Source organism: Electrona antarctica (assembly GCF_951216825.1).
Source record: "Electrona antarctica genome assembly, chromosome: 6".
NCBI classification, from domain to species: domain Eukaryota; kingdom Metazoa; phylum Chordata; class Actinopteri; order Myctophiformes; family Myctophidae; genus Electrona; species Electrona antarctica.
In genome coordinates, this window is record NC_136811.1 from 6997398 (window position 1) to 7013475 (window position 16078).

Below are 16078 nucleotides of genomic sequence, written 5' to 3' on the forward strand. Positions count from 1 at the left end.
TTTTTACGGTCTATCAGGCAGGCAGGCAGGCAGGCAGGCAGGCAGGCAGGCAGGCAGGCAGGCAGGCAGGCAGGCAGGCAGACAGACAGACAGACTTTGTATTGACTTGTGCCTTCGTTTGAAATGTACCCATTCTACATAATCTTAATGTCTGTCAATCAATCAATCAATCAATCAATCAATCAATCAATCAATCAATCAATCAATCAATCAGACAGACAGACAGACAGACAGACAGACAGACAGACAGACAGGCAGGCAGGCAGGCAGGCAGGCAGGCAGACAGACAGACAGACAGACAGACAGACAGACAGACAGACAGACAGACATCTCTCATGTAAAGGTTTTTATTCAGCATATGTGTACTTGAACTTGAGGCTCCTCATTTCACCATACAGCCTACAGGCAGGCAGGTAGTATTGCAATAACATATTGAAAGGAATGACTTTATGTCATGAACGTAAAATAAAAAGAAGGAAGAAAAAATGGTATATAAAAATGAAAATTAAAGAGGGAAAAGAAGAAAGTAAATAGTGAGACTGACGTCCCAATAATATGCTGCAGACATCTCTGACCAACCCGCGGCCCACGTGACCACACCCCAGTGACGCGTGTGACGTAATTTTCCTGCGACTGTCTGTCAAGTCGCCGACGCGACACCGCTGCCCATGTGTGTGAATGTCGGATTACACGGCCTCTATCGAGACATTTATAAGGTAAAAACATGAATGAAACGTCCCTCAGACAGTCACGGCATGTGTGCACACAAAGTCGGACGTGTGATGTTGAACGTGGAGGCCATGAGGACACGGTGACCGTGTGTTTTCTAAATGTGACGCTTCATTTCTGCTTCACAAGGTCAGAATTGACCCTCTGGTTACTTCAGTGTGCTTCTCTCTCTCTCTGCAGGATTTGGTTACGTTCGGTTCAAATGTGTTTATATGTTTGCTTAGGTTTCTGTCGATAGATAAATGCGCATACATGTCGGTGTCTCTGCTTGCTGTTGTGTAAAGCGTTTGGCATTAAGTTACAGAACGCAAGTTCACAACAGAAATCTGTAGAGGCAGCTATAGCTGAGGTACTGTGGCCAGCTAGGCAGAACCAGGGAAATTATGCTTGCAGGGACATTTTAAGTTAGTATTTACCTTTTTTTTAAAAAGACAATTGGCTTGTCTGGCTTTGATATTCTCAGCCATTTTAAGTTCAACTAAGGCCTAAAGGACTCCTTGATAATGCATTAGGCCACAGACCATTTTTGAGTGGTGCAAACCACTCCAATAACCAGCTTTGTCTGCATGTACCTGTGTACCTTAGCCCGTCTCCGGACCCCCCGGGTTGAGCTCCTTTGGACCCCTAACCCGTAGGGTCCGGTATCACCGGCTTCAAGCGACATGGGATGCAATCTGATTTACCCTGATTTACCCCTGTGCTGCGGTGTGGGTGTCACGTAGCCGCAATTTGCAACTCTAGATTTTTTTACAATGGGATGAATCTAGAGTTGCAATACCCTCCATTGACTCCCCACTCATCATTTTGCGTTTGCGATCTGCTTGTCTTAAACGACGTTAAACTCACCAACATTGCAGCTGTAGTCCAAGCTTGAATTATTCTCTTTCAATCTGCAAAGCTTGTTTTTCATAAAAATCCCCCGTAGACATGTTATGAGCTACTTTCTGTCAAGAAGAAATGTTGGAGTTTGGAAGCGCTCGTTTGTATTAAGGGGTCGCGCTGCTGCCTCCTGCATTATGTGCAAATGCGAAACAGATGCATGCAGGGACGTTCAGTGACTTACGACGAGCGCTTCCAAACTCCAGCACTTAGAAAAAGAATCACTTGCACAGAATTTCTTGACAGAAAGTAGCTCATAACATGTCTACGGGGGATTTTTATGAAAAACAGGCTTTGCAGATTGAAAGAGAATAATTCAAGCTTGGACTACAGCTGCAATGTTGGTGAGTTTAACGTCGTTTAAGACAAGCAGATCGCAAACGCAAAATGATGAGTGGGGAGTCAATGGAGGGTATTGCAACTCTAGATTCATCCCATTATAAAAAAATCTAGAGTTGCAAATTGCGGCTAGGTGTCACGCTGACATATTCCAAAAGAAGCATATGAACGCTATAGGAGACAACGAACCTTCTGACCCCCCCCCCCCCGCGAACGGCTCAGAAGCCGTTAAGTATTTTTAATGTTTGTACGACCGTTTTGGCAGCTCTGAAATTCTCTCTTCGGTCCCTCCTTGTTGACATCTCGGTTGGCTAGCTGCGCCTACGAGGCGCGTAGGGAGGCGCAGCTAGCCAACCGAGATGCTGGAGGCGGTACAATGGGATGTCAACAAGAGAGAATTTCAGAGCTGCCAAAACGGTCGTACAAACATTAAAAATACTTAACGGCTTCTGAGCCGTTCGCGGGGGGGGTCAGAAGGTTCGTTGTCTCCTATAGCGTTCATATGCTTCTTTTGGAATATGTCAGCGTGACACCCACACCGCAGCACAGGGGTAAGTCAGGGTAAATCAGATTGCATCCCATGTCGCTTGAAGTCGATGATAAGGAACCCTACGTAAAGTCATCAAAATGTCAGAAACTTTAACGTAGGGTTCCGAAAGGAGCTACTGTGTACCTGTACGTGGGGCCACGTAGGGGTGAGCATGGTTGCTATGGTTAGTGTGTGATGTCACTGCACCACTCAGTTCACACGGGTGTGATTTTTAATTTATGTGAGTCTCTGGGACCCCGATCGCTGTGAAGTCCTCAGTGTTAAACTGTGTGTACACATGGGCTTGTAAGGGTCCATTTGGTTCAATTTGTACACCTACTGTATACGTCCTAACTATCAATCATTTAGCTGGGGGGGGGATTATCCTCAAGTGCCACTGGGTAGAGAGCCATCCATCTGAACTCTTTACTGTAAGCAGTAATTTAACCAGACATAGCAGACCTTTTTATAGCCGCAATTTGCAACTCTAGATTTTTTTATAATGGGATGAATCTAGAGTTGCAATACCCTCCATTGACTCCCCACTCATCATTTTGCGTTTGCGATCTGCTTGTCTTAAACGACGTTAAACTCACCAACATTGCAGCTGTAGTCCAAGCTTGAATTATTCTCTTTCAATCTGCAAAGCTTGTTTTTCATAAAAATCCCCCGTAGACATGTTATGAGCTACTTTCTGTCAAGAAGAAGAAATGTTGGAGTTTGGAAGCGCTCGTTTTTATTAAGGGGTCGCGCTGCTGCCTCCTGCATTATGTGCAAATGCGAAACAGATGCATGCAGGGACGTTCAGTGACTTACGACGAGCGCTTCCAAACTCCAGCACTTAGAAAAAGAATCACTTGCACAGAATTTCTTGACAGAAAGTAGCTCATAACATGTCTACGGGGGATTTTTATGAAAAACAAGCTTTGCAGATTGAAAGAGAATAATTCAAGCTTGGACTACAGCTGCAATGTTGGTGAGTTTAACGTCGTTTAAGACAAGCAGATCGCAAACGCAAAATGATGAGTGGGGAGTCAATGGAGGGTATTGCAACTCTAGATTCATCCCATTATAAAAAGATCTAGAGTTGCAAATTGCGGCTAACCTTTTTAATGGCAGCTAAATATACACATTTAACATGTGCTATTCAGAGTTAATTGCTGTGACTTGTTATCTAGTACGATCAACTAAATCCATTACATTATTAGAAAGTTCTGGGGAACGGTGGCACAGTTGGTAGTGCTGTCGCCGCACAGCTAGAAGGTCCTGGGTTCGATTCCCGCTCGGGGCGCTGTGGGTGCTGGCGGCGTGTTTCCTCCTCCACGTCATCAGTGCCCATACCCGAGGCGGGGTTGGCGAAAGGGCCTTTCTGTGCGGAGTTTGCACAGAACTGTTCCGAGGTTGTTGTTGTCGCACGTCTAATTAATTAGACGTGTGACAACAACGACGACGCAACAATAGGAATCCTGCAGCTCAATAGCTATTGCTTTCGGGGGAGGGTTTAAGTGTTAGGGTTAGTGTTACATTTTCGGTCAAATCAGGCGGCACACCTGGACACATCAAACGGCACAGTAAAGTACCGCGGTACACAGGTTGGGAAACACTGGTCTAGCCAATGTCAGGCCAGTCTGGTGCATCTCAGAGGCCTCTAGCCTATGGCAGGCCAGTCTGGTGCATCTCAGAGGCCTCTAGCCTATGGCAGGCCAGTCTGGTGCATCTCAGAGGCCTCTAGCCTATGGCAGGCCAGTCTGGTGCATCTCAGAGGCCTCTAGCCTATGGCAGGCCAGTCTGGTGCATCTCAGAGGCAGCCTCTAGCCTATGGCAGGCCAGTCTGGTGCATCTCAGTGGCAGGACAGGTTACAGGAGAAAAGGACTATTAGGCACTGGAGCGGCTCAGACAGTTTAGGCCCTTATTTTACAGGGTGCAAAGTAATAAAGCGACAACGTTTCGATGTTCAGTTACATTTCTGGATGACTTGGATCTCCATATATGGACCTGTCACCTGGACCAAAATCGTCATTACCGACTCTTCATCACCTGAATCTCCATATATGGAGCGGACCAACACCGACATCATCGGCTGGATCACCAATTATTCCTTACATGGAGATGACGCCACATCATTCTAACTTCTCCAAGATGACCCGATCAGCTCAGTGGAATACGCTGGTATAAGAGGGACAGCGCTCTCACAGTACAGCAGATTCCAACCAACAACACTCAACGAATCTCCAACTAACCCGACTCCCCAGAATCTACCTTCCAAGACGTTCAGATACAACAACGAACGCTCCCCAGGATCTCCAATGGTACTCTTTCTCAGCACTGGACAGTGGACACATGACAGGACACGGACCTCTTAAGCCATTTAGGCCTGACGTCGACATTTTAAAAATGTCTTAAAAATCCTGACAGTTTTCTGAAAAACCCTTATGTTTCTGTATCAGTGGTGCTCAATATTTCATGTCAAGGAGACAAGGACCCCAAAAATTATATGTAATATTATGCCTCTGCCCCCCCCATCTGAAAATATGTTGTTCCAGGGACCTCCCCAGAAGCAAAGATTTGAGTTAAAATGTTCACTCTGTAATAATATATATTCAAAGATTTGAGGCACATTTTCACGATTTTTTAAAAATAGCAGACCTACAAGTTCGTAGCGCGGCACTCGGTGCCGCGCTATGAGCTTGTAGGTCTGCTATTTTTCAATAGCTAAAGTATAACATAATGCTTTAAAACAGTGGTTCCCAAACTTTTTCATGTCAAGGACCCCCAAATTAACACTAATTAGCCTGCGGACCCCCATTTGAAAAGATATGCCAGTGACTCTCAACCCGTTTAAATTCAAGGACCCCCAGTTTGACATGCATTAGTCTACGGACCCCCATTTAATGGCATTTCTATCTCTGGGACCCCCGATTTATATTGTAAAATCAATGCTAATTTAACTCGGAGTGTAATGGGTCCATTTGGTTCCATTTGTACACTCTCTCTCTAAATAATGTCTCTCTTCTCCATCACAACAGGTCTTCTATGGGATGTCCAGTCTGACCTCTGGACAGTGAGAAGCTGTTATTTCAAACCCTCCTCCTCCTGCTCCCGTTTCCCGTGTGGTCTCTCTCTCACGTCCGTCCGTCTCTTCTCCATGACGGGCAGACTGCTGGGTAGATTTACCCGCCTCCTCTCTCGGGCTCATGGTGGCCAAGCCGCGGCGGCGGCCTCCTCCGTCGCAGCCCCCCGCTTGCCCGCCGCCCCCCTCAACAACGGTAAGGCCTGTCACAGTTAACGTATAAATGGCCTGATCGCCAGTGTTTTTGGCAGCAAATTTTGATTTTTGGTTTTAGTCGTAGTCTCTTGAATAGTTTTAATTTAGTTTTAGTCACATTTTAGTGACCTGGTCCTGGAATGTTTTAGTGTTAGTCTAGTTTTAGTCGACTAAGATTTTAGTCGATTTAGTCGACTAAAATGTGTTTCGGCGGGCCTTGATGCCGTCGTAATGGCTGATTTTACACTTGCTGAAAATAGCCGATCTACAAGCACACAACTGCGACGTGTAGATGGGCTATTTTCAGCATGCAACCAAGTGTAAAATGACTTGTACTGGATCTCTTGTCCACTAGTCCCTTCCTAACATTATAGTCTAGTTTTTATCTGTTGACGAAATTGTCAATACATTTAGTCATCATAGCTTAGTTTCCATTTCGTTTCCATTTAGTTTTCTTCTGTGAAAAAAGGTAGCCGACAAATATTTTCATCTTAGTTTTAGTCGACAAAAACAACACTGCTGATCGCAATTATTTGAGACCATCGGAATTATTTTTGCATAAATAAATCGTTTCTATGTTTGTCGAAAAAGAGCTTTCAAGCTTACGACACACGTCACTAAGTGTTGTGTTGTAAGCTTGTAGATAATAATAATGAATAATGGATTGCATTTTGATAGCGCTTTTCTATGCACTACTACGTGCTTACTCAAAGCGCTTTACAACGGTCCATTCATTCATACATTGGGAGGTGAAGCTGGAGGCAATGCAGGGTTCAGTGTCTTGCCCAAGGACACCTCGAACATGTAGACACTAGACAGGAGGAGCTGGGATTCGAACCGCCGACCCATGGATCATTGGACGACCTGCTCTACCTCCTGAGCCACAGCCGCCCCAATCTGCTATTTGTGATATTTTGTATTTGTACATTTTTCAGAAAGAAAAAATAAATTGTGTCTATTTTTTTAGTTATTTGTTTTGAACTGCCTTGTGCTTTTTGTGATTACGAAGGCCAAGCACAAATACAAATTGCAGTGCTGGAAAGTAACTAAGTACATTTACTTAAGTACAATTTTTAGGTATTTGTACTTTACTTGAGTATTTCCAATTTCCAATTATTTTACTTCTACTCCACTACATCTCAGAGCCAATTTTTTTACTTTTACTTTAGTACAATTATTTGAAAACTAATTCAAATAATAGTTACTAGTTACAGTACTTTGGAGATTTAATTTTGATTAGAAAACATACATCAACCACTTCAACCCTATACATTTCGGCCATTTGAAAATAGCCGATCTACAAGCTCTCAATGCGTCGCGAAGACGCGTAGATCTGCTATTTTCAAAAGATTTTGTATTGAACTTGTGAAATGGGACATTCTGCAATGAGTACTTTTACTTTTAGTACTTGAAGTACATTTTGATGCCGATACTTTTGTACTATTACTCAAGTACATTTTCAATTCCGTACTTTTACTTGTAACAAAGTAGTTCTAAATTGCTGTATTGGTACTTTTACTTAAGTAAAACAATTGAGTACTTTTTCCACCACTGACAAATTGTAACGTTTCAATGTTCAATGCAAAAAACTATTAAAGCTGCTATAAGCAATAATATGTCAACATTTTTATATTTATTTTTTGGTATTCAGACAGCCAACAATGAGTAAAACGCTCCCAAAAAAATAGTCTCTGTGACACATCTAGAGGCCACAATCTGCATTCAAAGATTTTCCTAGAAGCTTTGTCATTGGTCGAAAGAACCCGGTCGCAATGGCTAACCAATCAGGAAGTAGACAGGCAAATCGACCAATGACAAAGCTTCTAGGAAAATCGTTGAATGCAAATTCCCCCTAGATGAGTCACGGAGATAAAACAAATTTTGGGAGCGTTTTACTCATTGCTGGCTGTCTGAAAAATAAAAAATAAAAAAAAATCGAAAGGTCATTACAATTTTGACATATTATTGCTTATAGCAGCTTTAAATCGTTAATCGCAAATTATTTGTTTGACAAGTAATCGTCGTCTTTTTAAATGTTATAACCACGACACACAGGCCTCAACATCGGGCCCGCCGCAGCAGCAGAGCTGCTACGGCCCCGGGGTCCCTTGTGGCGCGCTCCGGGGAGGCCGCTGTGCGAGCGGGCGGCGGCGAGCATCGCCTCCTCCTCCTCCGCTGCCAGCGAGGCGTCGGAGGAGCGAGGCCAGATCCCGGTCATGCCGAAGCGCACGCCTCTGGACGACCTGATGGAGCAGGCCACGTCCGCCGAGGACATCCTGCAGGCCTGGACCAAGCTCCGCGGGGACGCCAACCACGCCGGCATCGCCATCGCCAAGATGGCCCGCCTGCAGCGGGAGGGGAAGGGTAAAGGGCAGCCCGTGACGGACGCCACCGACCTGCTGGCCGACCCACGGCTGCTGGACATGATGGCGACGATAAGGGGACAGGTATACTATAATATGGCCCCGGTGTTGATCTTGTTGACGGCAACATTTTGATTTGCGATCATCACGATTATTATTGTGTGTGTCTACTCTCACTCCCCCAGGTGACGAAGGTGTGGAACGGCGTTCTGGTGAACGTGCTGCGGGCTCTGCGGGCCCTGGGCGTTCCCTTCAGCGACGCAGCGCTGCACTCCATCCAGACGGAGGTGCTGTGGCGCATCCGCCGGCTCTCCACCAGGCACCTGGCCTTCCTGGTGGAGTGGGGCGCCGGGCAGAAGGGCCCGCACGAGGAGGCCCTGATGAGCGCCGCCTTCAAGCAGCTGGAGCTGCACTGGACGGAGATCTCCGACGTCAAGACCGTCCGCATGCTCATATCCCAAGGACGGCACATGTCGCCCACGATGATGGACAAGCTGGAGGACAAGGTATAGTGACGAGAGGGCAGATGGTTGGTTAACGCAGGGGTTCTCAACCCGTGGGTCGCGACCCCTCGGGGGGGTCGCCAAATTATTTTAGGGGGTCCCCAAATTATTTAAAAAAAAAAAAAGCTTTATTTTTATTTATTTTTTTCAAAAATAGCAGACCTACAAGCTCGTAGCGCGCCACTCGGTGGCGCGCTATGAGCTTGTAGATCTGCTATTTTTCAATAGCTAAATTATAACAATGCTTAAAACACAAAGGGGTTCCCGCCCAAAATGGTTTAAGGTTATTGTAGCAGTCAATTTATATTGGGGGTCGGGAGGGGGCGGGGGGGGGGGTCCCGAGACATTGCCAAAGCATTTCCGGGGGTCCCGGGCCAAAAACGTTGAAAACCCCTGGGTTAACGTTTCATATTGTGTTGAACCATTTTAGACCTGAGGACGGCACTCGGTGAGAGGATTGGAGACACTCGCTGCGCGTCGTGTCTCACCACGCCTCTCTCCCATTATAAGATCCACGGTAACCTGAGACCTCTTGTGGCTTATTGCTTTATTAAATGGGGGTCCGTAGACTAATGCATGTCAAACTGGGGGGTCCTTGAAATTAAAATCGTTAAGAATCACTGCTAGAGCCTTACAAATCTTTTCCTATGGTGGTCCCTGGCATACATATCTTTTCAAATGGGGCTCTAATATGTGTCAATTTTGGGGGTCCTTCTTGCCATGACAAAGTTTGTGAACCACCGTTGTAATGGGATCTATCTAAATGCGTCACCCTCTGTCCAGTGTTGTTTTTGGCAGCAAAATTTGATTTTAGTTTTAGTCGTAGTCTCTTGAATACTTCATTTAGTTTTAGTCACATTTTAGTCACCTGAAATGTTTTAGTGTTAGTCTAGTTTTAGTCGACTAAATATCATGAGATTTTAGTTGACTAAATCTGCAGTTGATTTAGTCGAACAAAATGTATTTTGGCAGGCCTTGATGCTGTCGTAATGACCGATTTTACACTTGCTGGAAATAGCTGATCTACAAGCCCACAACGCGTCTCGTTGTGAGCTTGTAGATCGGCTATTTTCAGAATGCAACTAATTGTAAAATTGTAAAATCTCCACTAGTCTTTTCCAATTTCTCGTCTCAGTTTTAGTCGACAAAATCAACACTGTGACCGGGTCTGGCAAATAGGCCCTCATCTCGACCAGAGTAATTTTTCAGTTTTTTACACATTATTAAAGTACAGAATGTAAGCTTTCATATGATGTATCATTCAAGGAGGAGATATGACCATTTTAAAATGATTGTGCCGTTTTACCCGAAGCTGAGAAAAACCCCTTTGAATGAAACATTCACAACATTCACAAAACAAGCCTACTTTGACTTATAAATGTATACATTTAATTTGCCCAAATCAATAATCTGTTGGAATGAAAACCTTCAACATTCAAACTGTGTTAATATGAAAACGAAAATCACAAAAAAAAAAAAATCTAGTTTATTTTAGATTTTCTGCCTTTTCATTATAGGCGAGATGAGGACCATTTTGCTAGACCTGGTCACCTACCTGTATATACTTTATATTTTTATTTTACATCACGGTGTGGTCATACAGATACAAAAAAAAGCACTTAGGATAACATAAAGACAAGTAAAACCCAGAAACAATGACATAGTGAAAAAAATAGTTGTGAAAAAGAGGGGAAAAAAAGAAAAAGGACATAGCAGAAATATGTCACAGGTTTACGTATCGATATACACACAAAAGGAAAACAAAAACACTGTAAAAAATATAAATATAATAATAATATCTGGGACTTATATAGCGCTTTTCTAATACCCAAAGACGCTTTACATGTGTGGGGGCCAAGATAAAATGACAACATTATTAGAAAAACAAGTAAAATAAGAGTAAAACCAATACAAACAGTACAGTACTGTAGGCATTATGCATGGACATCAACACTGCGTCTTCTGTCCCATGATGGCGTTCCTTCCGTCCTCTCCTGCAGGCCCTGGAGCTGTCGGAGAGCTTCTCCGCGGAGGACATCCGCAAGGTGTGCCTGGCCCTGGCGGATCAGAGCAGCCGCTCCGTCCCCCTGCTCCGGGCCATGTCTTACCACCTGCTGCAGAAGCCCTCGTCTGAGCTGAGCACGCCTCTGATCCTGGACATGGCCTACGTCTATGGTAGGATCTTCACTCACTGTACTTTTGGTGTTTTAACTAAGCATTATTGCGAACGCCAGTGAGCCTCTACTATGTAACCCAGCAGAACATGTCTGTCTGTCTGTCTGTGTGTGTGTCACGCTGTAACACCACCCGCCCGCCACCAGAGGGCACAGCTGTATCACACACAAAAAAGACCACACACACACGCACGCACGCACGCACCCAGTAGAAAAATGGAAACTTTAAAAAAAAAAAGGAAAAATAATAATAAAAAAAGAAAATTATAAAAAAAAGAAAACTTAACAAAAATGAGAACAAAAAAATCGTAAAAAAAAGACAAAACAAGGTGTGTGTGTGTGTCAGACTGCCACAACAGATGCGTTCGCTTCCCGCGTTCACACGTCTTACTTGTGTTATACTTTAGCTATTGAAAAATAGCAGATCTACAAGCTCATAGCGCGCCACCGAGTGGCGCGCTACGAGCTTGTAGGTCAGCTATTTTTTGAAAAAGTGAAAGAAGTCATCAAGGCTCGCCAAAACACATTTTGTTCGACAAAATCAACTGCAGATATAGTCGACTAAAATATTATGTTATTTAGTCGACTAAAACTAGATTAACACTAAGTCTAGTCACTCAAATGTGACTAAAACTAAATAAAAACTATTCAAAATAAATAAAAAATAGCTTCCAAAAACAACAGTGCTGCTCAATGTTTTGCCACCACTAGATCAAAGTGAACTCTGATGTTCTCCTTGTCCTCCGTTCCACCACTAGATCAAAGTGAACTCTGATGTCTCCTTGTCCTCCGTTCCACCACTAGATCAAAGTGAACTCTGATGTTCTCCTTGTCCTCCGTTCCACCACTAGATCAAAGTGAACTCTGATGTTCTCCTTGTCCTCCGTTCCACCACTAGATCAAAGTGAACTCTGATGTTCTCCTTGTCCTCCGTTCCACCACTAGATCAAAGTGAACTCTGATGTTCTCCTTGTCCTCCGTTCCACCACTAGATCAAAGTGAACTCTGATGTCTCCTTGTCCTCCGTTCCACCACTAGATCAAAGTGAACTCTGATGTTCTCCTTGTCCTCCGTTCCACCACTAGATCAAAGTGAACTCTGATGTTCTCCTTGTCCTCCGTTCCACCACTAGATCAAAGTGAACTCTGATGTTCTCCTTGTCCTCCGTTCCACCACTAGATCAAAGTGAACTCTGATGTTCTCCTTGTCCTCCGTTCCACCACTAGATCAAAGTGAACTCTGATGTTCTCCTTGTCCTCCGTTCCACCACTAGATCAAAGTGAACTCTGATGTTCTCCTTGTCCTCCGTTCCACCACTAGATCAAAGTGAACTCTGATGTTCTCCTTGTCCTCCGTTCCACCACTAGATCAAAGTGAACTCTGATGTTCTCCTTGTCCTCCGTTCCCCCACTAGATCAAAGTGAACTCTGATGTTCTCCTTGTCCTCCGTTCCCCCACTAGATCAAAGTGAACTCTGATGTTCTCCTTGTCCTCCGTTCCACCACTAGATCAAAGTGAACTCTGATGTTCTCCTTGTCCTCCGTTCCACCACTAGATCAAAGTGAACTCTGATGTTCTCCTTGTCCTCCGTTCCCCCACTAGATCAAAGTGAACTCTGATGTTCTCCTTGTCCTCCGTTCCCCCACTAGATCAAAGTGAACTCTGATGTTCTCCTTGTCCTCCGTTCCACCACTAGATCAAAGTGAACTCTGATGTCTCCTTGTCCTCCGTTCCCCCCCATGCAGGGAAGCTGAATTTCCACCACTCTCAGGTGTTCCAGCGGATGCTGTCAGAGTTGCTGCCCAGAGTTCCCGAGCTGAGTCCTCCCGACGTCACGCGCTGTGCCAAGTCGCTGGGCTTCCTCAAATGGCTCCACTACCCACTGTTTGAGGCCTTCAGTGAGGTCAGTCATGGACTAGCCTCGGAAAACCCAGACGTTTTGGTCTGGGACCGAGTCCACTTCAATTCGGCATAGAGCAGCGCAAACGTCGATCACTCTCTGCTGATTTCTGATCGTCTGCACCTTTGTTAAATTGACGCACACACGTACACACACACAATCCTCTCTCTCTCTCTGTCGCTCTATTTAATTAGTCTCATGTCGCGCAGCTGTGTCTAGATTCTCCCGGCGGATCCTGCCGGGAGCTGCCTATGACATAGAAAGCATGGGTGGACCCCAGGCTAGTCATGGACTTGGGGCCGATTCACACTCCTATTTTACCGCTGTAGTGCCGAAATGATTTTGGCTCGTCAGAAATGTTCAGTAGCACCGAAGAGCCGACTTTAGGACGGTACCCGCCCCCTCCCCCCCGAACCTCAAATGACGTCACATTAGGTGCGTTTACATGGACACCTTTCTTCCAATCTGATTAAAATAAACCCGATTGAAGGTTTTGGATCAAGTGTTTACATGGGGCAAGTTCAATCCGATCAGGTGTTTACATGTGCCCACTTTTAATCAGATTAGCTGCTGTTTGTATAATGAAATCAGACCCATCTGAACAGAGTGGTGATGTACTCAGGGGCGGCCTTAGAGATCGGGAGGCCCAGTTCATGACGTCATAATTTTAATAATTAATAATTATTATTAAAAAAAATATATATGTTTTTTTTCCCTCTTTTTGTCAGTGTCTCAGCGCTGCTAGTGCAGTGAGTGCACGCGGGAGGCCCCGTTCATGACGTCATAATTTTAATAATGAATAATTATTATCAAAAAAACAAAAAACCTGCAGCAATTATTAGCTGATGCCAACTAGGGGTAAATGGACGTACAGGAGGAGGATGAATAATTGACTAGGCTGATTGGAAGGATGTGATGCAATGCAATACTACTACTACTACAAATAATAATAATAATAATAATAATAATAATTACATCATTTTTAAATTCAATTGAAATGATTGAGACATATATAAGGCCGCCACTGGATGTACTGTACTCGTTCTGTACTCGTACTGTACTAATACTGTACTTGTACTGTAGCCTACTACATTGTACTGTACTGATACCGTACTTGTACTGTAGCCTACTACATTGTACTGTACTGTACTGATACCGTACTTGTACTGTAGCCTACTACATTGTACTGTACTGTACTCGTACTGTAATGCACTTGTACTGTAGTCGTACTGTACTTACTTGTACTATACTGTACTCATACTGTACTACATTGTACTGTAGGGCATTCACTTCTAGTCAGTTTTACTAGTTGACTAGTTGCCTAGTTTACTAGTCGACTAGTTGATTAACACCTTGGATGTCCAAGTCAGAGTTCTCCGTCCAAGTTCAAGGTCATGGTCAAGTGCCCAACACGGAGATTGATAAACAGGACGGAGATTAATGAAAACAAAACCGTTCGCATCGCTCTAGAGCCTTGGAGCGCTTGTTGCCCGATCCGATGACGTGTCAAAAAGTGACACGTCATCGAAAATCTCCCCTGCCTGTTTAGCTGACGAAAACGAAAATCTTAAAACGATCATAACTCCCGATCTAAATCATCCCGTCTAATTCTGAAAAAAGATCCTGTGTTTGACGGCCTTCCGCGGTCCAGTCGCTAGTCGCGATAGATTTATTATGACCTCCCGTTGTTGTCGAACGACTCTAGAGTGGTGTGGCTATTGTTAGCTGCTACACAGACATGCACACCAACTTCCGGTGCGCCGGTAAAAGTGGTCCGTGCGCTACAAATGATGGGCACCCTGGATGAAATGGATTAAATAGTTCCGGGCTTCTAAGGTGTTTTAACTACCTATTATGTAAAAGTATAGTACAGTACAGTACAGTAGGCTGAGAGTACACTCCACTAAAAAAATCTCAACTTCCCATCATGCACCTGTGCACGGTGTGAAGCTCGACAGCGCCACTTTGTCACCTGTTGGTACCCTAAACGGACAGACAGACATAGGGACACACATTGCCGTTCCTTAAGTGGCTGCACCACTCAATAATACATTATTATTATTATACACACAGCTAACCATATTATTATTAATAGGCCTATTATTACTATAAAATGGGTCACCACATGTGTTTTCCCACTTTTACCCATTCTTCCCTCCCGCCTTTACACACACTGAACTGTTTTTTGTTTGGGTTTTTTTAATCGGGAGGCCCCCAATGCTCGAGGCCCGTTTCAATTGAAACGATTGAAACATATATAAGGCCGCCACTGGATGTATTTGGATTTGTTTCGTTAATGAAGCAGCAGAACAGTTTGACTTCAACTTTTCTGATGGGGGAAATGAGTGGAGAAGATGAGCAGAAGAACAAAGGGATTGTAATGGTAGGCCTACCTAATACCTATAGGCTATAGAGCGCCACAGTCCCGCCCCCTACCATGGCCCAGGAAATGAATCCCAATGCATTTTTCCCATAGACATTTCAAAAAGTAAATAAATAAAATAAATACTTTCTGAAATGTCTATGAGGAAAATGAACGGAGAATCATTTCCTGGGCCATGTAGGGGGCGGGACTGCGACGCTCTATAGGCCTACTGTTACAACGCTGCTGTTTGTGTAGGCCTACAGGCTACAGCCCTACTTGTAGATGGGCTTGCCCACTTCCAACCCATGCCAGTTAGCCCACATGTAGACCATGTTGGAACTACATGGGCTTGCCCACTTCCAACCCATGCAAGTTAGCCCCCATGTAGACCATGTTGGACCAATATGGGCTTGCCTACTTCCAACCCATGCCAGTTAGCCCCTGTGTAGACCACGTGGGACCTATATAGGCTTGCCCACTTCCAACCCATGCAAATTAGCCCACATGTAGACCATGTTGGAACTACATGTTCCCAGTTCAAGCCCATTCCCACTTGTACCCATGTATCCCGCATTGAAACCACATGGGACCCAAGTGGGCGTGCTGGCTGGGTTCCATCTCTCCTCTGTCATCTCTGTCGAGAATGCAACTAGCCTACTTGGACTGTGTCTGTTTAGCAATGGTAGGCTACTGAATGGTAGAGCCTTCAGACGTCGGAGTTGATTGATTTCCAGTTTATTTTGTGGCTAGTAATTAATAACCCTTATGGTCTGAGTCGTCTCGTCTTTATACTATTTATTATTAATTCAGCTTTCACATTTTACCCTACCCTATAGTTGCAATGGAAAGAATATTATATTAAATATCTATATACAATGAAAAATATTAAGAGTAGGCTACATGGCATGCAAGCCATTTAAAATGTAAAATAGGCTAATGTGGAATTTTACGCAGGTGGTTCCAAATGATGAATTGATTACATCACTAGCAAAAGACGTGAAACTAGGTCAAATCAATTACTGTAGCTGCAG

At 44.4% G+C, this 16078-nt stretch overlaps 1 protein-coding gene across 2 annotated transcripts in view; it reads left to right on the top strand.

The window, feature by feature from the left end:
• The first annotated feature begins 589 nt into the window (after window positions 1-589).
• The window catches only part of tbrg4 (transforming growth factor beta regulator 4), a 40986-nt gene continuing 25497 nt past the window's right edge, over window positions 590-16078 (top strand). Inside the window, exons 1-6 of one of the 2 annotated variants that reach the window (XM_079504737.1) lie at window positions 590-716; window positions 5504-5743; window positions 7798-8189; window positions 8291-8611; window positions 10609-10783; window positions 12528-12685. In XM_079504737.1, coding sequence (XP_079360863.1) covers window positions 5623-5743; window positions 7798-8189; window positions 8291-8611; window positions 10609-10783; window positions 12528-12685 — 1167 coding nt within the window. In that variant the 5' untranslated portion in view covers window positions 590-716; window positions 5504-5622. The other variant, XM_079504738.1, reaches the window with a different exon arrangement.